A 24523-nucleotide genomic window follows, 5' to 3' on the forward strand; every position below is an offset into this window, starting at 1 on the left:
TGTGTAAAGGATGGTACTAAGTTCAATGGGTAAGGTATAAAGGATGGTACTAAGTTCAATGGGTAATGTGTAAAGGATGGTACTAAGTTCCATGGGTAAGGTATAAAGGATGGTACTAAGTTCCATGGGTAAGGTATAAAGGATGGTACTAAGTTCCGTGGGTAAGGTATAAAGGATGGTACTAAGTTCCACGGGTAAGGCATAAAGGATGGTACTAAGTTCCATGGGTAAGGCATAAAGGATGGTACTAAGTTCCATGGGTAATGTGTAAAGGATGGTACTAAGTTCCATGGGTAAGGCATAAAGGATGGTACTAAGTTCCATGGGTAAGGTATAAAGGATGGTACTAAGTTCCATGGGTAATGTGTAAAGGATGGTACTAAGTTCCCAAGGTAAGGTATAAAGGATGGTACTAAGTTCCATGGGTAAGGTATAAAGGATGGTACTAAGTTCCATGGGTAAGGTATAAAGGATGGTACTAAGTTCCATGGGTAATGTGTAAAGGATGGTACTAAGTTCCATGGGTAATGTGTAAATAATGTGTAAAGGATGGTACTAAGTTCCCAAGGTAAGGTATAAAGGATGGTACTAAGTTCCATGGGTAAGGTATAAAGGATGGTACTAAGTTCCATGGGTAATGTTTAAAGGATGGTACTAAGTTCCCAAGGTAAGGTATAAAGGATGGTACTAAGTTCCATGGGTAAGGTATAAAGGATGGTACTAAGTTCCATGGGTAAGGTATAAAGGATGGTACTAAGTTCCATGGGTAATGTGTAAAGGATGGTACTAAGTTCCATGGGTAATGTGTAAAGGATGGTACTAAGTTCCCAAGGTAAGGTATAAAGGATGGTACTAAGTTCCATGGGTAAGGTATAAAGGATGGTACTAAGTTCCATGGGTAAGGTATAAAGGATGGTACTAAGTTCCATGGGTAAGGTATAAAGGATGGTACTAAGTTCCATGGGTAATGTTTAAAGGATGGTACTAAGTTCCCAAGGTAAGGTATAAAGGATGGTACTAAGTTCCATGGGTAAGGTATAAAGGATGGTACTAAGTTCCATGGGTAAGGTATAAAGGATGGTACTAAGTTCCATGGGTAATGTGTAAAGGATGGTACTAAGTTCCATGGGTAATGTGTAAAGGATGGTACTAAGTTCCCAAGGTAAGGTATAAAGGATGGTACTAAGTTCCATGGGTAAGGTATAAAGGATGGTACTAAGTTCCATGGGTAAGGTATAAAGGATGGTACTAAGTTCCATGGGTAAGGTATAAAGGATGGTACTAAGTTCCATGGGTAATGTGTAAAGGATGGTACTAAGTTCCCAAGGTAAGGTATAAAGGATGGTACTAAGTTCCATAAGTAAGGTATAAAGGATGGTACTAAGTTCCCAAGGTAAGGTATAAAGGATGGTACTAAGTTCCATGGGTAAGGTATAAAGGATGGTACTAAGTTCCATGGGTAATGTGTAAAGGATGGTACTAAGTTCCATGGGTAAGGCATAAAGGATGGTACTAAGTTCCATGGGTAAGGTATAAAGGATGGTACTAAGTTCCATGGGTAATGTATAAAGGATGGTACTAAGTTCCATGGGTAAGGCATAAAGGATGGTACTAAGTTCCATGGGTAAGGTATAAAGGATGGTACTAAGTTCCATGGGTAATGTATAAAGGATGGTACTAAGTTCCATGGGTAAGGCATAAAGGATGGTACTAAGTTCCATGGGTAAGGTATAAAGGATGGTACTAAGTTCCATGGGTAAGGTATAAAGGATGGTACTAAGTTCCATGGGTAATGTGTAAAGGATGGTACTAAGTTCCATGGGTAAGGTATAAAGGATGGTACTAAGTTCCATGGGTAAGGTATAAAGGATGGTACTAAGTTCCATGGGTAAGGTATAAAAGATGGTACTAAGTTCCATGGGTAATGTGTAAAGGATGGTACTAAGTTCCATGGGTAATGTGTAAAGGATGGTACTAAGTTCAATGGGTAAGGTATAAAGGATGGTACTAAGTTCCATGGGTAAGGTATAAAGGATGGTACTAAGTTCCATGGGTAATGTATAAAGGATGGTACTAAGTTCCATGGGTAAGGCATAAAGGATGGTACTAAGTTCCATGGGTAAGGCATAAAGGATGGTACTAAGTTCCATGGGTAAGGTATAAAGGATGGTACTAAGTTCCATGGGTAATGTATAAAGGATGGTACTAAGTTCCATGGGTAAGGCATAAAGGATGGTACTAAGTTCCATGGGTAAGGTATAAAGGATGGTACTAAGTTCCATGGGTAAGGTATAAAGGATGGTACTAAGTTCCATGGGTAATGTTTAAAGGATGGTACTAAGTTCCCAAGGTAAGGTATAAAGGATGGTACTAAGTTCCATGGGTAAGGTATAAAGGATGGTATTAAGTTCCCAAGGTAAGGTATAAAGGATGGTACTAAGTTCCATGGGTAAGGTATAAAGGATGGTACTAAGTTCCATGGGTAAGGTATAAAGGATGGTACTAAGTTCCATGGGTAATGTGTAAAGGATGGTACTAAGTTCCATGGGTAAGGTATAAAGGATGGTACTAAGTTCCATGGGTAAGGTATAAAGGATGGTACTAAGTTCCATGGGTAATGTGTAAAGGATGGTACTAAGTTCAATGGGTAAGGTATAAAGGATGGTACTAAGTTCAATGGGTAATGTGTAAAGGATGGTACTAAGTTCCATGGGTAAGGTATAAAGGATGGTACTAAGTTCCATGGGTAATGTGTAAAGGTCCAACAACCATGTATGGTAGAAAGTTCCAAGAAAATGAAAATGTTCTAAGCATGTTTTAGCACCCACTTACCTAAAAAGCAGCAAGAAATGGGTTTCCTCAAACTAACGGCTCATATAATCAATAAATGGAGATATTTACCACAGACTGTAGAGGCATGAATAATCAATCATATTGATTTACCACAGACTGTACAGGCATGAATAATCAATCATATTGATTTACCACAGACTGTATAGGCATGAATAATCAATCATATTGATTTACCACAGACTGTAGAGGCATGAATAATCAACAATATTGCTCAGTATGATGTAACACAGGGTTCGGCAACCTACGGCAAGAGGTTTTGTGTGGCATGCAAACGACAGCTAAAAATCTTGATTTTAAAAGTGTCACTCTCTTACTTGTGGCATGCACTCGTTCATTTTGTAATTAATCAGGAAAAAAGTGGCATGCTATGTAAAATAGGTTGCTGACCCCTGATGCATCGCTTTTAATTTAATCCCAGTGAGTTCTGCCCATAGTCAATTGAGGTACTTGGTCAACTGGTAAACTTTGAAATAATAAAAAAATTTAACACTGAAAACAGGTATTTATCGACTAAAATAAATCCATGTACCTCATTTAAAATAATTATTCCTTAATTATTGGACACTATTGTAAAATATCTTTCATCTTATGAGATACATTTTTCTGGATTTTGTATTGCCACCAACCTCAAATTTAAAGCTAAGATCAAATGCCAATATGTCACAAATGTCATTTTAATCTGATGAACACTGACAAATTAGTATTAAGAAAAAGCCATATTGGTTTAGAGTGTTTTGTGGAACAGAGTTTGAGTTAGGTTATGGGTGTTTTATGAAACAGGGTTTGAGTTAGTGCTATGGGTGTATTAAGCAACAGGGTTTGAGTTGGGTTATGGGTGTTTTATGGAACAGGGTTTGAGTTAGTGCTTTGGGTGTTTTAAGCAACAGGTTTGAGTTAGGGTTATGAGTGTTTTATGGAACAGGGTTTGAGTTAATGCTATATTAATCTGATGAACATTGACAAATTAGTATTAAGAAAAAGTCATTTTTTGGAGTGTTTTGTGAAACAGGATTTGAGTTAGGTTATGGGTGTTTAATGGAACAGGGTTTGAGTTAGTGCTATGGGTGTTTTAAGTAACAGGTTTGAGTTTGGGTTATGAGTGTTTTATGAAACAGATGAAACAGGGTTTGAGTTAGGGTTATGAGTGTTTTATGGAATAGCATCACAAGTAGGTTATTTGTCCAAAACAATGCAGTAAGTAAAATTCCTTGCCAATGGCTACACCATGGCACTTGACCCTGGCAGACGCGATGGTATTTTTCAGTTCTGCACTCTTTTAGCTATAAATCTGGTATGCTAATGATTGAGCTGTCATGACTCCTGCCTAAATCTGTTGCATCCAACAATAAGTAGGAAAGCACACTGGGCCTATTCTACATCCCTGAGCCATAGAAGGTGAATATAAATGAACTTCCAGTAAAAGAAAGCTTAAGTTGTACTTACTGATATCAATGTAGTCAGGTGACTCTAGGATTACATCAGGGTGCTGTACACTCTGTATCATTAACTTGTGTTTCCCACCTGCAAAAATGAACTAAAATTTTAAAACATTTTCATAAATGTACAAAATTAAGAATTTTTTGATAACTACATACGAAAATTAATTTTTGCACCTCAAGTGGGCTTAACTTAATTGTGCAAAAAAGGCTTTTGTCAAATAAAATTAAGTCCACCAAGGTTGCAGAATGTGCACCGTCTTTAAATACTGTGGTAATATCCAGAAAATCTAATCAGAGAATCTACTTATGACTGGTACTTAGCAACTGTACACATTTCAGGATTGTATGTTTACTAGTTTTTGTGCTGTTGTGCTAAAACAGATATGGGGCAGAGATGAGATGGGACAGAGTTGAGATGGGACAGACATGAGATGGGATGGACATGAGATTGTATGGACAGACAACAGCAAAACGATTTACCCATTTATGCTATCACCGTGGGAACATTAAGATCACACTGTACACAAGATACAGTGCTAGCAAGTCTAAATGTCTGGTAGATGATACAGAGCATCACTGCTATCTTGTTATATCCACACCAAAATATTTGCCAATTAAGATTTTCATCTGAACATTTCTGAGGATTCTGAACAATAACTAAAGGAAACAATGCTCAAACTATCGGTTTATTTGGGAAATCTTTACTTTGCAACCCCACCCCCAAAAGAACAAATCCAACATGAAGATGCTAGAAATTTCTTAATGTGGACTTAATGTAGGATTCAACCATATTTCAGTACTTGTCTTTCCTCAATTTGAATACTTTCCAACTAAAACATGCTCGGTCTCTTGAATAAATAAACAGCAGGAATTTTCCACCAAACAATTAAATGCTCCCTCTTTATAACACAATCCATAAAGCTATAATCTCTACTTATAACACTGTCCATAAAAGCTATGATCCCGCTTTATAACACTGTCCATAAAAGGCATGATCCCTCTTTATAACACTGTTTATAAAAGGCATGATCCCTCTTTATAACACTGTCCATAAATGCCATGATCCCTCTTTATAACACTGTCCATAAAAGGCATGATCCCTCTTTATAACACTGTCTATAAAAGTCCTGATCTCTCTTTCTAACACTGTCCATAAAAGTCCTGATTCCTCTTTATAACACTCTCCCTAAAAATCCTGATCTCTCTTTATAACACTGCCTATAAAAGGCAAGATCCCTCTTTATAACACTGTCCATAAAAGGCAAGATCCCTCTTTATAACTCTGTCCATAAAGGCATGATATCTCTTTACAACACTGTCCATAAAGTCCTAATCCCTCTTTATAACACCCTCTTTATAACAGTCCATAAAAGGCCTGATCTCTCTTGATGATACTATCCATAAAAGTCATGATCCCTCTTTTTAACACTGACCATAAAATCCATGATCCCTCTTTATAACACTGTCCATAAAAGCCATGATCCCCCTTTATAACACTGTCCATAAAAGTCCTGATCCCTCTTGATAATCCATGTGAGTAGGAATCCACAAATATCAAATGACATCTCCATGCAACTTGCATAATAGGTGTACTAAATTTTATTGAAATACCTTGAAAAGTTTCAGAGTTAAGCTATTTCCCCCAGTATTACATACAATACAAACTGAGGTGTGGCAATGTTGTAAAATAAATTAAGTAGTAAAATAACTGAACAAAACTTTAACAGCTTAGCGAAAAGCATGAGAGGTACCTATATACTGAATGACTATAGGAGGAAGACCCAGAGTTAAATATTCATATCTCACATGTATTAACCTATTCATATCTCACATGTATTGATTCATTCATATATAACATGTATTTATCTACTTATATGTCACATGTATTATAATCTATTCATATATCATATGTATTAATATATTCATGTCTCACATGTATTAATCTATTCATATCTCACATGTATTAATCTATTTATATTTTACATGTATTAATCTAATATTTCACATGTATTAATCTATTTATATCTCACATGTATTAATATATTCATGTCTCACATGTATTAATATATTCATGTCTCACACATATTAATCTATTCATATCTCACGTATTAATATATTCATGTCTCACATGTAATAATCTATTCATGTCTCACACGTATTAATCTATTCATGTCTCACACATATTAATCTATTCATATCTCACATGTATTAATATATTCATGTGTATTAATATATTCATGTCTCACATGTATTAATATATTCATGTCTCACATGTATTAATCTGTATTCCTGAGAATGTGGCTGTGGATGGATTATCTCCTAGTCCTGGCATTAAAGAAATGCAGGTCACCCCCGATACCTTGACATCTAAGTTCAGAAAACAAAAAAGAAAATTAAAATAAAAAGTATCAATGATACTGCACTAGGTAGTGAAGAGAGGAGATGAAGAGCTTGCATGTGTAGAAAGTCTCTTGAAATGGCCCCCATCAAGATACACAACAATTCTCACTTCCAACAATGTCTTTTAGTTCTGTTGATTACATATTTTATGAAAAGAACTGTTTGATTAAATTCTGTCATGTGATTCTGGTGGAAGAGATAAAATAGCAAATTTTTATTAGGCCAAATTAAAAATTTTAGGTTCTAGTTACCCGACCAACTCAATTTTTTCTTGCTGACCATACATTTGCATTTTGGTGGGAATAAAAAAAATCTGCATGTAACCATTTATATTTGGGACGTGAATGACACTCATTTAAATTCTAGTTATATTTAATTTAATCAATGCAAACCAAAAAAAATTAAAGTCTGCACCAACCTACCAACCCTTAATTTTTGTGTGTGTGTCCAGAACCACACACATTTGATTCATTTGATCTTATGGATGCTGTTCACTGCATGCTTGACCATACCAGAGATTCTCTTATGACCAAGTGAGATGAAAATTTAGTCTGGGTAATGGTTAGTAAAGTTAAAAGAAATCAGTTAAATTATAAAAGAATCTTTTTGTTTAAATTATAAGACAGAAGGATGTGAAACATAGCTGTGTAGAACATTTGTTTGTTTACTGTGGCTTGCGATGAAATAATAATACAAGATCTTTATGCAAGTCTGATCAAAATCCTATCAAGAAAAAGCTACCCATGGCTGTTGAGCTTGCTCCAAAGATTTAGGAAAACTGATGTTATGTACATTAAAACTTATCACATTCAGTGTACTTGTGAAATTCACATATACTAGTGTGTTAAAATACACATTATGTATACTAGTTGTTGTTGTTGTAGGGTTTAACGCTATTTTTCAGCACAAGATAGACTATACATGGTGGCTAGTGCAGGAAGAACGCTAGAAAACCCTGTGAAGAACCATTGACCCACGAGAAGCTACTGGCAGGATTTTTCACGTACCAATGACATATACTAGTGTGATACAATACATATTACATATACTAGTGTGTTAAAATACACATTACATATACTAGTGTTAAAATACACATTACATATACTAGTGTGTTCAATACATTTTACATATACTAGTGTGTTAAATACATATTACATATTCTTGCATGTTAAAAAATACATATTACATATTCTAGTGTGTTAAAGTACTTATTACATATTCTAGTGTGTTAAAATACATATTACATATTCTAGTGTGTTCAATACATTTTACATATTCTAGTGTGTTCAATACATTTTACATATTCTAGTGTGTTAAAATACATATTACATATTCTTGCATGTTAAAAAATACATATTACATATTCTAGTGTGTTAAAGTACTTATTACATATTCTAGTGTGTTAAAATACATATTACATATACTAGTGTGTTAAAATAGATATTACATATTAAGTGTGTTAAAACACATATTACATATACTAGTGTGTTAAAATGTATATTACATGTACCAATGTTAAAATACCTATTACATATAACAGTGTTAAAATACATATTCTATATAATACTGTTAAAATATACTAGTGTGTTAAAATACATATTACTAGTGTTTTAAAAAACATAATTATATATATTAGTGTTAAAATATTACATATACTAGTTTTAAAATACACATTACATATAATACTTTGTTAAAATATATTGGTGTGTTAAAATACATATTACATAAAAGTGTTAAAATACATATTCTATATAATACTGTTAAAATATATTAGTGTGTTAAAATACACATTACATATGCAGGTGTATTTGAATGCTGTGTTTTTCCATCTCCCTAGCAAGCAGGTCCTCTGATCTTTGAATGCTGATATGTGTTAAATGCCATTTTAAGTGTACATTTAATATTTCTGTGCAAACCTGACCTTTAATGCTATATCTTGAGAAAATTATTGTGTTTTGCTGTTTGAAAGTCACATTACACCATTCTGACTTCAACCCTCATTATTGTTCAGGAGTACAATAAAATAATCTTCCAATATGCATACATTAAAAACCTCACATCAGACCAAACATTCTGATCCTCTCTGGAGTTTTCCTATCTTACAATGATGTAAATAAAATATTATGCTATCTTCACACATGGATACTGTATCACATGTACAAGAATGAGAAACAGCAAATATTTATCTACAGTACCTGTATCAAGAACTAACTGCAGGTCTTCCTGTAGACCTGGATCTGATTCCACAACAAAATCTGCAATTATCTCCCCTTCCTTAACTGTGGCTACAGGCAGCACTCTCCACTTTATTGTCTTTAATTGGAACTCTGAAGGTAAATTGATAAAAATTATAGCCATATAAAATGTGAATATGTATCTATCATTGTACTTATTTTATCTATCACTTTTCACCACTTGAATCTACACTATAAAATGCACAAATGCTAATTTTGAAATTAATCAAAATTGGTGAGAAAGTGTGAGAAAGGCAAAGGGAAAAAAATGAATGAATATTTACCATTTTTCTTTCTCTTTTCTATAAGTTCTATTACTTCTTGAATTTGTTCATCACTTTTTATCTGAAATGAAATATAAATAAATAACTACTGGAGTATGTAATTAAAATGCAATAATTTCAATTTGTTTGCATGATTGCAGTAACAGAATAGAGGCAAATAATAATAAACTGACTGAAACCTGTCAATGCCTAAAATGTGTTTCTACTGACACAAAAATCATCTTAAAAAATAAAAAAATGCAACGTAATGCAGGAAAATATGAAGCAATGCAAATACAGCATCTAAAGACATTGAAAGACTGAAATTTTAAGTGTACTGAATGCATGAATTTAACTTAGACTCTGCATTTTGAATTACTGATGACCCTACTTTTCCTGGAAAGGCTGAAAACCTTACTATGGCTTTTGGAATTGCTGAAAACCTTACTATGGCTTTTGGAAATGCTGAAAACCTTACCATGGCTTTTGGAAATGCTGAAAACCTTACTATGGCTTTTGGAAATGCTGAAAACCTTACTATGGCTTTTGGAAATGCTGAAAACCTTACTATAGCTTCTGGAAATGCTGAAAACCTTACTAATGTTTTTGGAAATGCTGAAAACCTTACTATGGCTTTTGGAAATGCTTACTATGTTTTTTAACTTATCCTCTTCAATCAATAAAAATCTTCTGTATGTATTGAAACCCTGAAAAAAGTAAAATTATAAAAATTACTTGAAGAACCAGTGACATCTAATTATAACTAAGATAATAAGTGTACGTACATACAAAGGTGAGGTTTATAGCCTGAAGGAGAAGCTTCTTTTTTTGATGATGCATTCGAGGTTTCACCTGGTTGAGGTGAATACTAAGATTGTGTATACTTCTCTATTATTCTGATTATAGGTCAATGCAGTCAGTCAAGTAATGGGGACAAAAGTCAAGTTATTGGGACAAAGTAAAGTAAGGTGACATCAGCCAAGGCAGGCTTTAGTCAAGTATAGGAGAAATCAGTCAAGGCAAGCTTTAGTCAAGTATAGGAGAAATCAGTCAAGGCAAGCTTTAGTCAAGTATAGAAGAAATCAGTCAAGAAACGGGGACATCAGCAAAGTAATGGCAATATCGGCCAAGTCAAGGGACATCAGCCACGTAAAGGGGACAGCAGTAAAGTATAGGGGACAGCGGTCAAGCAAAGGGTACAGCAGCCAAATAAAGTATAAGGGACAGTGGTCAAGTAAAGGGGACAGCAGTCAAGTAAAGGGTACAGCAGTCAAGTAAAGGGTATAGCAGTTGAGTAAAGGGGACAGCAGTCAAGGAAAAGGGTATATCAGTGAAGTAAGTGGGACAATAGTCAAGTAAAAGGGTATCACTCAAGCAAACAGGACAGCGGTCAGATAAAGGGGACATTAGCTAAGTAAAGCAGACATCAATCAAGTTAAGGGAACAGCAGTCAGACTCATTACTGTTGTCACAAATTTCATGTTTTTATCAATGCCTGATAGTTATAGCATGAAATATTTTTTAAACAGTTATCCAGGTATTTTGTTAATTTAAACTGTAAATGCCAGGGAGAAATCCTTTACACAGGATTTGTTAATTTAAACTGTAAATGCCAGGGAGAAATCATTTAGACAAGATTTGTTAACTTAAACTGTAAATGACAGGAAGAAATCCTTTTGACCACATGTGTTAATTTAAACTGTAAATACCAAGGAGAAATCCTATTGACCAGATGTGTTAATTTAAACTGTAAATGCCAGGGAGAAATCCTTTAAACCAGATACTGCAGAACATAGTACTAAAAACCTGCTGGTCAATTTTAGATGAAGGATATTTTTGGCCACAATATATATATATATATATATACATACATACATACACACACACATAAACATACACATACATACATTATTTTGATATGAAAAATGTTTGCTTGAAGAGTGTCCCTTCTTCCTTCTTGTCCAGCCAACTTGTAATATCATTAGACAGTACAAAACTTTAACGTTAAGCCTGAAATATTTTAACATCGATCTTTATCCTGAGTGTGGACAGATGGACATACACAGACAATCAAGGATGCCTGAGTGATTGCTATCTTATCACTCTGCCAAGGTGGGCTGGACACAAATAGTGTATCCAAAAATGCCTTTATTTCCCCTCAAAGTAATCTTTAATATAAAAATATATATGTAGCAAAATTGAATTTTCATCATGTCTTCTGGATTTTCTAATGTACAGTACAAAGTCTGCTATACATGTAAAAATCTAAACTGGATAACAGTAATGGCTGCCATGGATTATGACAAGTCTTATGTAGTCATAACAGTAAAGGCTGCCATGGATTAGGACAAGTTTTATGTAGTCATAACAGTAATGGCTGCCATGGATTATGACAAGTTTTATGTAGTCATAACAGTAATGGCTGCCATGGATTGTGACAAGTTTTATGTAGTCATAACAGTAATGGCTGCCATGGATTATGACAAGTTTTATGTAGTCATAACAGTAATGGCTGCCATGGATTAGGACAAGTTTTATGTAGTCATAACAGTAATGGCTGCCATGGATTAGGACAAGTTTTATGTAGTCATAACAGTAATGGCTGCCATGGATTGTGACAAGTTTTATGTAGTCATAACAGTAATGGCTGCCATGGATTATGACAAGTTTTATGTAGTCATAACAGTAATGGCTGCCATGGATTAGGACAAGTTTTATGTAGTCATAACAGTAATGGCTGCCATGGATTAGGACAAGTTTTATGTAGTCATAACAGTAATGGCTGCCATGGATTATGAAAAGTTTTATGTAGTCGTAACAGTAATGGCTGCCATGGATTTTGACAAGTTTTATGTAGTCATAACAGTAATGGCTGCCATGGATTAGGACAAGTTTTATGTAGTCATAACAGTAATGGCTGCCATGGATTATGACAAGTTTTATGTAGTCATAACAATAATGGCTGCCATGGATTATGACAAGTTTTATGTAGTCGTAACAGCTAATCAAACTAAATGAATAACCTCACTAAATTAAGAATACTCGTACAGTGAATTTATAGTTTTTCATGCAGTACCAACCTGTTTAATAATCTCATCTGCATGTTGCTTAAGTACAGCCTTATCTAATAATTCTGTCAGCTTATCATCTATTCCATGAAACTGAATACCATGGAAACATATACACTTTCCACCATGATTGGACAGAACTTCAAATCTCCAAAATCTTGAAGAGGCATGGAAATCACCAAAGGTCTGAGGTGTACCTGAGATACAGAAAATATGTATACTTTTTCAAATGCAATATACCATATGAAATGATTAATATTAAAATTTGAGGCAGTAAAATACACTGAAGATTATTAAATTCTGACTTCACTGTGACTTCATGAGTCTTGTTAAGATTTGAGTCTTGTTAATATTTGAGTCTTGTTAAGATTTGAGTCTTGTTAATATCTGAGTCTTGTTAAGATCTGAGTCTTAAGATTTCAGTCTTGTCAATATTTGAATCTTGTTAAGATTTGAGTCTTGTTAATATCTGAGTCTTGTTAAGATTTGAGTCTTGTTAATATCTGAGTCTTGTTAAGATTTGAGTCTTGTTAAAATTTTGGTCTTGTTAATATTTGAGTCTTGTTAAGATCTGAGTCTTGTTAAGATTTGAGTCTTGTTAATATCTGAGTCTTGTTAAGATCTGAGTCTTGTTAAGATTTGAGTCTTGTTAATATTTGAGTCTTGTTAAGATTTGAGTCTTGTTAAGATCTGAGTCTTGTTAAGATTTGAGTCTTGTTAAGATTTGAGTCTTGTTAAGATTCTTAAATTCTGTCCTCACTGACTTCATTAATCTTGTTAATATATTAAATTCACCAAAGGTCTGAGGTGTACCTGAGATACAGAAAATACGTATACTTTTTCAAATGCAATATACCATATGAAATGATTAACATTAAAATTTAAGGCAGTAAAATACATTGAAGATTATTAAATTCTGACTTCACTGTGACTTCATGAGTCTTGTTAATATTTGAGTCTTGTTAAGATCAGAGTCTTGTTAAGATTTGAGTCTTGTTTGTTAAGATTTGAGTCTTGTTAAGATTTGAGTCTTGTTAAGATCTGAGTTTTGTTAATATTGAATCTTGTTAATATTGAGTCTTGTTAAGATATGAGTCTTGTTAATATTGAGTCCTGTTAAGATTTGAGTCTTGTTAATATTTGAGTCTTGTTAAGATTTGAGTCTTGTTAAGATTTGAGTCTTGTTAATATTTGAGTCTTGTTAATACTGAGTCTTGTTAAGATCTGAGTCTTGTTAATATTTGGGTCTTGTTAAGATTTGAGTCTTGTTAATATTTGAGTCCTGTTAAGATTTGAGTCTTGTTAAGATTCTTAAATTCTGTCCTCAATGACTTTATTAATCTTGTTAATATTATTAAATTCTGACTTCACTGTGATATCATGAAGCTTGTTAATATTATTATTAAATTCCAACTTCATGACTTTACTATGAGTCTTCTAAAGGAAATCAAAGAGCAATGGAGTATGGATTTGTTCTATCAGTTTCAGACTTTGTTACTTTTCTGGTGAAATGAAGCTTTAAAATAGCTTCAGTATAGAGCAGTCTTTAAAAAAAACCCACTGAGTTTCTTACTGAAGACAGAGAATTTACCTGAGTCGGAAGCGTTTGTGCTACCTTTACAGGTACAACTGAAAGATGCAATTGTTGTCCAAGGACCTCTGCAAAAACAAGGAAGATTTTATCATTCTAAGAGTCTTAAGGAAACAAATAAACACCAGAACTACTATCCTTTATGTTTTTAAAGAAAATATTTGTATAAATCTGAAAGGCCATAATGCTAGGATGCTTAAAAATCTGCCAAATTAAGTCAAAACGGGTCCAGTGTTTTTTTATTTATAAGTTAGGTCAAAATGGGTTTAGTGGATGTTTCGGATTTAGTCAAAATGGGTTGAGTGGATTTTTGAGGTTTAGTTTAAACGGGTCCAGTGTTTTTTTAGCTTTACTTTAAATGGGTAAAGTGATTTTTGAGATTCAGTTGAAATTTGGGTCCAGTGATTTTTTATAGATTAAGTCAAAATGGGTCTAGTGATGTCTTTGAGATTAGATTGAAATGGGTCTAGTGTTTTTTTTAAATTCAGTTAAAATGGTTGCAGTGGGTTTTAAGATTTAGTTAAAATGGGTCCAGTGATTTCTTTTGATTTAGTTGAAATAGATCCAGTGATTGTTGGGATTTTGTTGAATTGAGTCCAGTGGACTTTTTTAGATATAGTCAAATTGGGTCCAGTGGATTTTGAGATGTAGTTGAAATGGGCCCAGTGTTTATTTTAAAGATTTAGTCAAAATGGGTCTAGTGAATTTTTTGAGATTAGGTTGAAATGGGTCTAGTGTTTTTTTTAAAAATTTAGTTGAAATGGTTGCAGTGATTTTTGAGATTCAGTTGAAATGGGTCCAGTAATTTTTTAGATTTAATTGAAATAGATCCACTGATATGTTGAGATTTTGTTGAATTGGGTCCAGTGAACTGTTTTAGATTTAGTCAAATTGGGTCCAGTGGATTTTGAGATGTATTTGAAATGGGTCCAGTGTTTATTTTATAGATTTAATCAAAATTGGTTGAGTGGATTTTTTAGATTTAGTCCAAATCAGTCCACTGGTTTTTGATATTCAGTAAGTGGGTCCAGTGTTTTTTTTTTTACATTTAGTCAAAATGGGTCCAGTGGATGTTTTAGATTTTGTCAAAATGGGTCCAGTGTATTTTGAGATTTAGTTGAAATGGGACCAGTGGTTTTGGAGATTTAGTCAAAATGGGTCCAGTGGATTTTTTAAATGGGTCCGATGGTTTCGGAGAGATATTTGAAAACAGCAAACATTGACAGAATACACACAATGGATCAAAGACATATCACACAAAAAGCACACCTGGTTACAAAGCCAGGTGAGATAACAAGTGTTCTACATAACCAAGTATCACACCTGCTGATTGTTCCCCTCCCACTCAAATGAACAGGTGTTCCAGAGAATCAGGCAACTCACCTGCTGTTTGTCTCCACTAAATAAACAGGGTGTCCCACAGAACATGGTGTCACACCTGCATCTGTATGCTTGCCAGTATAAACCTTGCACCTATCATAAACTTGCACACAAAACAGTGTTGACTATAATGCCTCAGTACCCAATACAGACAAGACAGGAACATATGTCATGAACATTAGACCCAATACAGACAAGACAAGAACTTAGTTTATGAACATTTGACCCAATACAGACAAGACAGGAACTTAGTTTATGGACTTTTGACCCAATACAGACAAGACAGGAACTTAGTTTATGGACATTTGACCCAATACAGACAAGACAGGATTATGGACATTTGACCCAATACAGACGAGAGAGGAACTTAGTTTATGAACATTAGACCCAATACAGACAAGACAGGAACTTAGTTTATGAACATTTGACATATATTATCCTAAAGTTTTAGAATGTATGTGGCTGTCTACAAATTTAATTCAAAACTTAAATATTGTTAACAATGATGAGCTAAGCTTTCTGTTCAAAGCAAGACAAGCATGACAGGAGCACCTCCCATCAGCAATCAAGTTTTTAACACACAGTAATATTAAAGCAAAGTTGCAACTGAATGCAGCCACCAATGTAGCGGCCATGAAGATAGAGGATAACCCCTATACAACCTTGATACAAAACATTAACATTGTTAAGCAGGTGAGACAGGCAAGCCACAAACTCCTACTGTATTATGTTATTTCATAAAGATGCAGTAAGCTTTGTGTTCAAGCAGCTGAGACAATGAGAAGGTCAAGACAGGAACTAGAATCTCATATTTCAAAATGATGCAGTACGCGTTGTGCTCAAGCTGGTGAGACACTCAAGACAGGAACTCCCAGAATCTCATGACTTAAACTTTAGTCCTATAGTGACATGATCCCATAGTTTCAATTGAATTGAAAGATGCATGACTTTAACTTTGACATTGTTGATAAAATTCTGTCAACAGAGATGTGACAACTATATCTCATCATGCTTTTGTGTCGGATGGTTACTTTTAATGATGCTTACAGCACATAATGACTATATCATGCTGTGGATATGTGCTTTAATGAGGACATAACAAGGTCTTAACTGTGGACAAACAAATGCATTTACAAGGACATATCAGGGCCTTTATTGGGGGCATAAGGCTTTAATGAGGAAACACTAAGGCCTTTCATGAAGGCCCATCAATTCCTTTACAAAAGACTCATAAATATCTTTACCAGGGACACACCAAGCCCTTTAGTGAGGATACACCAAGGCTTGTCATGAGGACAAATCAAGGACTTTATTGAGGACAAACTAAGACCTTTTATGAAGGCACATCAAGCCCCTTTACAAAAGGCACACACATGCTTATCATCTCATCACGCTTATGTGTTGGATGGTTAGTTTTAATGATGCTTACTGCTCATAAAGATTATATCTTGCTGTGGAAATGTGTCATTACTGAGGACATACCAAGTCCTTTATTGAGAAAACATCAAAGAATTTACAGAAAACGCACAAAAGCCTTAACTGAGGACATGCCATTTCCTTTACTGACACACCAAGGCAGCTTACCCAGGCCGGCTGGGAGTACATCAAGCCAGTGATCCTTGGATAATACATTTGATGCTGTACCAAATGAAAACACTATGGACCTGTCATTAATTTACCATGCATAATACACTAAGTCAAGTCCAACTGCAAACAATATACTCTTTTCTGCCATTGCATAATGCTCTGATTCAATCTAACATTCTGCACAGATCCAGATCTGAAGACATATTATGTGATCGCAGATCTGGGTCTGTGCAATTTGCATTTGGATTCAACTAAGCATATATCTCTCTCTGTCTCTCTCTATGCAATTTACATTTGGATTACACTTATAAGCATAAATATATATATAGTGGTCATGTTAGACCACTCTGCCACTCAGGGCCCCGTTGACAGCATTAGAAAATCATAGAAAGGTTATCTTGATTGCTTGATAATGTGATTGCATTAGAAAATCAGAAATTTTATCTTGATTGCTTGATAAGGTGATGGCATTAGAAAAAAATAAAGATTTGATCTTGATTGCTAGATCATGCTGACAGCACTAGAAAATCATATAAATTTTATCTAGATTGCTTGATAATGTGATGGCATTAGTAAATCACAGAAATTTGATCTGCTAGATTGTATGATGGCATTATACAAAAATAAATATTTGATCTCGATTGCTAGATCAAGGTGACAGCATTGGAAAATCATATACATTTTATCTTGATTGCTTGATAATGTGATGGCATTAGAAAATCATAGAAATTTGATCTTGATTGCTAGATCATGTTGACAGCATTAGAAAATCAGAGCAATTTCATCTTGATTGCACGATCACATTGACAGAATTAGAAAATTCCAGAAATTTGATCTTGATTGCTAGATCGCTTCAAAAAATAAGAACTTCCAGCATCATATTCACGTCACGATAACGTAGTTTGTGAAACTGCTGTCAGTCCATTGGTCCAATACTAGCTAATTATACAGATGGACTGTACACATGACTGTCATGGTCATTAAATAGTGGTCATGTTAGACATAATTTAATAAATTGACTATAGACAGGACAAATTGGTTATGGACAGGACAAGTAACATTTTCAAGTTACTGATCTTGTGGGGTTGCAGGACCTTTTGGGGAGTTTCACAAACTGATGCTCCTGAATCTGATAATGTCATCATTTTCCGACGTCTTGGAAATGACGGCAAACTTCAGGCTCTTTCCTGAATAAAAAATTGATAGGCATGTAATAATGTAATTGACAATTCATTTACAAAATTTTGTGTTGCAGAGATTTCTATTTACTCATGCGATTTACAGTGCCCTGACCTGAACATCAATAAGTGTCTATATTAGGGAACAGTCTGTCTGATGTAGTGAGTTGACCATTTTAATATCTGAAAACAATTTCATGTATGAATAATGCAAAAATTTCATCAGTATTCTAAATGAAACAGTTGTATAAAGATCTCTATCAATACATACGTCAAAGTCTTTCCTGTCTGAAGCTGGCATGCCTTTACCATCATAGGGCTATTCCTAAGAAAACATAATGGCACATGTTAATTTATGATAAAGGTTGAACACAAAAAGAATAAATAAATTTCCAATGAGTCCTGAGCTCTGCTTTTTACAGCATGTAATATGCCCATGCTGTGTTTAATTTATTCTTTTTGTGCAGAAACTGTTTTACTTCTGTCAGTCAAAATGGCCTTGACCTTCAACCTTTTGACTACAAAATTGATAGGTTTCTTCCTTACCCCAATGGGAAGTCATCCACAAAGTAATCTAGCCCTGTGATGTGGAACTATAGTGATACTGACCTTCAACCTTTTGACTTCAAAATCAATGGGATGTTCCTCACCCCAAGTGCACACTCCTCACAGCTCAACTGACTACCAATATGTAAATTTTTCACAGTGAAACACAGTGCCAAAAGACACACTCCTCACAGCTGAACAAACTGTCAATAGGCACACTCCTCACAGCTCAAAAGACTGTCAATAGGCACACTCCTCATATCTCAACAGACTGACAATAGACACACTCCTCATATCTCAACAGACAGTCAATAGGCACACTCCTCACAGCTGAAAAAGCTGTCAATAGGCACACTCCTCACAGCTCAACAGTCAATAGGCACACTCCTCACTGCTCAACAGACTGTCAATAAGCACACTCCTCACAGCTCAACAGTCTGTCAAAAGGTACACTTCTCACAGCTCAAAAGACTGTCAATAGACACACTCCTCACATCTCAACAGACTGACAATAGACACACTCCTCACATCTCAACAGACAGACAGCCAATAGGCACACTCCTCACAGCTCAATAGACTGCAAATAGGCAAAATCCTTACAGCTCAACAGACTGTCAATAGGCACAAACCTCACATCTCAACAGAGTGACAATAGGCACACTCCTCACAGTTCAACATACTGCCTAATAGACTGCCAATAGGCACACTCCTCACATCTCAACAGACTGCCAATAGGCACATTCTTCACAACTCAACAGACTGCCAATAGGCACACTCCTCACATCACAACAGACAGACAATAGGCACACTCCTCACATCTCAGCAGACTGACAATAGGCACACTCCTCACAGCTCAATAGACTGCCAATAGGCACACTCCTCATGTCTCAAAGACTGCCAATAGGCACACTACTCACACCTCAAAGACTGCTATTGGACACACTACAAAATCTTCATTCTTCACCAAAGCACCTAGTCTTATCATTCACTACTAAATAACAAGGCCTGACATTATAATTTGCTACTAAATAACAAGGCCTGACATTATAATTTGCTACTAAATAACAAGGCCTGACATTATAATTTGCTACTAAATAACAAGGCCTAACATTATAATTTGTTACTAAATAACAAGGCCTGACATTATAATTTGCTACTAAATAACTAGGTGTGGCCTTATAAGTCACCATAAGAATGAAGACTAGTTTTAGTTTTGTGCAAATATCAAGACCGTTACAGCCTGTATAGACAGTACAACAATCAGCAAACCAAAGTTGGGGCATTTTTAATGTATATCTTGAGAAGAAAAAAACACTAGAACTTTTAACAGGCCAATCTCTCATAAAATGAAATATTTATATATCATTTTACCATCGACATCTATGAAAAGTTTGTTTTGTCTTTGTTTTTTTCTGGTGCAAGGGTTGCATCCCCTTTCCGTTATCATGTGATGTTGGAATGGCCATACCAAATGGAATTTGGTGACGATAGCCCAGAATAATGTGACTATCAGTGATGTCAATATTATGGCTCTAATGGTGCTAATATTAGGGTTCTAATGGTGTCAATATTAGGGTTCTACTGGTGTTAATATTAGGGTTTGAATGGTGCAAATATTAGGGTTCTAATGGTGTCAATATTAGAGTTCTAATGGTGTTAATATTAGGGTTCGAATGGTGTTAATATTAGGGTTCTAATGGTGTTAATATTAGGGTTCGAATGGTGTTAATATTAGGGTTCGAATGGTGTTAATATTAGGGTTCTAATGGTGTCAATATTAGGATTCTAACTGTGTCAATATTAGGGTTCTAATGGTGTTAATATTAGGGTTCTAATGGTGTTAATATTAGGGTTCTAAGTGTGTCAATATTAGGGTTCTAATGGTGCTAATATTAGGGTTCTAATGGTGTCAATATTAGGGTTCTACTGGTGTTAATATTAGGGTTCAAATGGTGCAAATATTAGGGTTCTAATGGTGTCAATATTAGGGTTCTAATGGTGTTAATATTAGGATTCTAATGGTGTTAATATTAGGGTTCTAAGTGTGTCAATATTAGGGTTCTAATGGTGCTAATATTAGGGTTCTAATGGTGCTAATATTAGGATTCTAATTGTGTCAATATTAGGGTTCTAATGGTGTTAATATTAGGGTTCTAAGTGTGTCAATATTAGGGTTCTAATGGTGCTAATATTAGGGTTCTAATGGTGTCAATATTAGGGTTCTACTGGTGTTAATATTAGGGTTCGAATGGTGCAAATATTAGGGTTCTAATAGTGCAAATATTAGGGTTCTAATGGTGTCAATATTAGGGTTCTACTGGTGTTAATATTAGGGTTCGAATGGTGCAAATATTAGGGTTCTAATGGTGCAAATATTAGGGTTCTAATGGTGTCAATATTAGGGTTCTAATGGTGTTAATATTAGGATTCTAATGGTGTTAATATTAGGGTTCTAAGTGTGTCAATATTAGGGTTCTAATGGTGCTAATATTAGGGTTCTAATGGTGCTAATATTAGGATTCTAATGGTGTTAATATTAGGGTTCTAAGTGTGTCAATATTAGGGTTCTAATGGTGTTAATATTAGGGTTCTAATGGTGCTAATATTAGGATTCTAATTGTGTGAATATTAGGGTTCTAATGGTGTTAATATTAGGGTTCTAAGTGTGTCAATATTAGGGTTCTAATGGTGCTAATATTAGGGTTCTAATGGTGTCAATATTAGGGTTCTACTGGTGTTAATATTAGGGTTCGAATGGTGCAAATATTAGGGTTCTAATGGTGTCAATATTAGGGTTCTAATGGTGTTAATATTAGGATTCTAATGGTGTTAATATTAGGGTTCTAAGTGTGTCAATATTAGGGTTCTAATGGTGCTAATATTAGGGTTCTAATGGTGCTAATATTAGGATTCTAATTGTGTCAATATTAGGGTTCTAATGGTGTTAATATTAGGGTTCTAAGTGTGTCAATATTAGGGTTCTAATGGTGCTAATATTAGGGTTCTAATGGTGCTAATATTAGGATTCTAATTGTGTCAATATTAGGGTTCTAATGGTGTTAATATTAGGGTTCTAATGGTGTCAATATTAGGGTTCTAATGGTGTTAATATTAGGGTTCTAAAGGTGTTAATATTAGGGTTCTAAGTGTGTCAATATTAGGGTTCTAATGGTGCTAATATTAGGATTCTAATTGTGTTAATATTAGGATTCTAACTGTGTCAATATTAGGGTTCTAATGGTGTTAATATTAGGGTTCTAATGGTGTTAATATTAGGGTTCTAAGTGTGTCAATATTAGGGTTCTAATGGTGCTAATATTAGGGTTCTAATGGTGCTAATATTAGGATTCTAATTGTGTCAATATTAGGGTTCTAATGGTGTTAATATTAGGGTTCTAAGTGTGTCAATATTAGGGTTCTAATGGTGCTAATATTAGGGTTCTAATGGTGTCAATATTAGGGTTCTACTGGTGTTAATATTAGGGTTCGAATGGGGCAAATATTAGGGTTCTAATGGTGTCAATATTAGGGTTCTAATGGTGTTAATATTAGGATTCTAATGGTGTTAATATTAGGGTTCTAAGTGTGTCAATATTAGGGTTCTAATGGTGCTAATATTAGGGTTCTAATGGTGCTAATATTAGGATTCTAATTGTGTCAATATTAGGGTTCTAATGGTGTTAGTATTAGGGTTCGAATGGTGCTAATATTAGGATTCTAATTGTGTCAATATTAGGGTTCTAATGGTGCTAATATTAGGGTTCTAATGGTGCTAATATTAGGATTCTAATTGTGTCAATATTAGGGTTCTAATGGTGTTAATATTAGGGTTCTAAGTGTGTCAATATTAGGGTTATAATGGTGCTAATATTAGGGTTCTAATGGTGTTAATATTAGGATTCTAACTGTGTCAATATTAGGGTTCTAATGGTGTTAATATTAGGGTTCTAATGGTGTTAATATTAGGGTTCTAAGTGTGTCAATATTAGGGTTCTAATGGTGCTAATATTAGGGTTCTAATGGTGCTAATATTAGGATTCTAATTGTGTCAATATTAGGGTTCTAATGGTGTTAATATTAGGGTTCTAAGTGTGTCAATATTAGGGTTCTAATGGTGCTAATATTAGGGTTCTAATGGTGTCAATATTAGGGTTCTACTGGTGTTAATATTAGGGTTCGAATGGTGCAAATATTAGGGTTCTAATGGTGTCAATATTAGGGTTCTAATGGTGTTAATATTAGGATTCTAATGGTGTTAATATTAGGGTTCTAAGTGTGTCAATATTAGGGTTCTAATGGTGCTAATATTAGGGTTCTAATGGTGCTAATATTAGGGTTCTAATGGTGCTAATATTAGGATTCTAATTGTGTCAATATTAGGGTTCTAATGGTGTTAATATTATGGTTCTAATGGTGTTAATAGTATGGTTCTAATGGTGTTAATAGTATGGTTCTAATGGTGTTAATAGTAGGGTTCGAATGGTGCAAATATTAGGGTTCTAATGGTGTCAATATTAGGGTTCTAATGGTGTCAATATTAGGGTTCTAATGATGTTAATATTATGGTTCAAATGGTGTCAATATTATGGTTTTAATTGTGTTAATATTATGGTTCTAATGGTGCTAATATTATGGTTATAATGGTGTTAATATTATGGCTCTACTGGTGCTAATATTAGGGTTCTAATGATGTTAATATTTGGGTTATAATGGTGTTAATATTATGGCTCTAATGGTGCTAATAGTATGGTTCAAATGGTGTCAATATTAGGGTTCTAATGGTGTTAATATTAGGGTTATAATGGTGTTAATATTATGGCTCTAATGGTGTTAATATTAGGGTTCTAATGGTGTTAATATTATGGCTCTAATGGTGTTAATATTAGGGTTCTACTGGTGTTAATATTAGGGTTCTAATGGTGGTAATATTAGGGTTCTAATGGTGTTAATATTAGGGTTCTAATGGTGCTAATATTAGGGTTATAATGGTGTTAATATTAGGGTTTGAATGGTGCAAATATTAGGGTTCTAATTGTGTCAATATTAGGGTTCTAATGGTGTTAATATTATGGCTCTAGGTGGTGCTCTACAGTTTCGTATTTTGCATAGAGTTAGGATTTTAAAGAAAAAGAATTTCCCCGGCTTTCCTCACTGGTTATACTGGCTATTTAAAAAAGACCTTGTATATCTTAGGTATAATGCAAAGAACCTTTAATTCCCTTTATTTTGGTGTATGATTGATGGGTGTACTATGGGTTATAGAGTATACAGCTTGGCCTTACTTCAAATGTGCACCTTTCAAAAAAGTGCTAGCTCTACTTGGTCATTTTCACTTCCTGAACTTCAGAGGTAAATTGTATAAAAAAGAGCCGATAACTTTTTTTTACATTTTATATATTTGGTAATTCATTCACTGCACTTTCAGAAGCTGGTATTGTCTAGTCTGGCAAAATTCATTTCCCTATTTTAATAGCTGCTATGTATAGTGTACTTTAGACTAATTCAGGCTGATTTTTTAACACAAGGGAGCAGTCATTTTAGTTAGCAGTGTGCTTAAATCATGTACAATTTCCAAAAGTACAATATCCAAAAGAAATATCATCCACATTACATTAATGTAGCATAGAGGTATGCCAACATTCTCTCCACTGTGCATGTTTTAAATGCGAACTACTTCACCTTACATATGTCACTCTCTCAAAAGTACATATTATCTGGTGAGCGCCACCCTAATGGTGTTAATATTATGGCTCTAATGGTGTTAATATTAGGGTTATAATGGTGTTAATATTATGGTTCAAATGGTGTCAGTATTATGGCTCTAATGGTGTTAATATTAGTTTTATAATGGCATTAATATTATGGCTCTAATGGTGCTAATATTATGGTTCTAATGGTGTTAATAGTATGGTTCTAATGGTGTTAATATTAGGGTTATAATGGTGTTAATATTATGGCTCTAATGGTGTTAATATTATGGCTCA

General features: G+C 34.4%; 1 protein-coding gene across 2 annotated transcripts in view; it reads right to left on the reverse strand.

Moving 5' to 3' along the window:
- The window catches only part of LOC149803948 (uncharacterized), a 130066-nt gene that overhangs the window by 18328 nt on the left and 87215 nt on the right, over positions 1-24523 (reverse strand). For both annotated transcript variants that reach the window (XM_089953766.1, XM_089953764.1), the window contains 8 exons: positions 18265-18318; positions 13849-13916; positions 12270-12454; positions 9840-9896; positions 9211-9271; positions 8888-9019; positions 6564-6659; positions 4297-4374 (listed from right to left, as the gene is read on the reverse strand). In XM_089953766.1, coding sequence (XP_089809892.1) covers positions 4297-4374; positions 6564-6659; positions 8888-9019; positions 9211-9271; positions 9840-9896; positions 12270-12454; positions 13849-13916; positions 18265-18318 — 731 coding nt within the window. The remainder of the gene's footprint in view (positions 1-4296; positions 4375-6563; positions 6660-8887; positions 9020-9210; positions 9272-9839; positions 9897-12269; positions 12455-13848; positions 13917-18264; positions 18319-24523) is intronic.

Source organism: Sinohyriopsis cumingii, chromosome 3 (assembly GCF_028554795.1).
Source record: "Sinohyriopsis cumingii isolate HCF-2022 chromosome 3, ASM2855479v2, whole genome shotgun sequence".
Classification (NCBI taxonomy): domain Eukaryota; kingdom Metazoa; phylum Mollusca; class Bivalvia; order Unionida; family Unionidae; genus Sinohyriopsis; species Sinohyriopsis cumingii.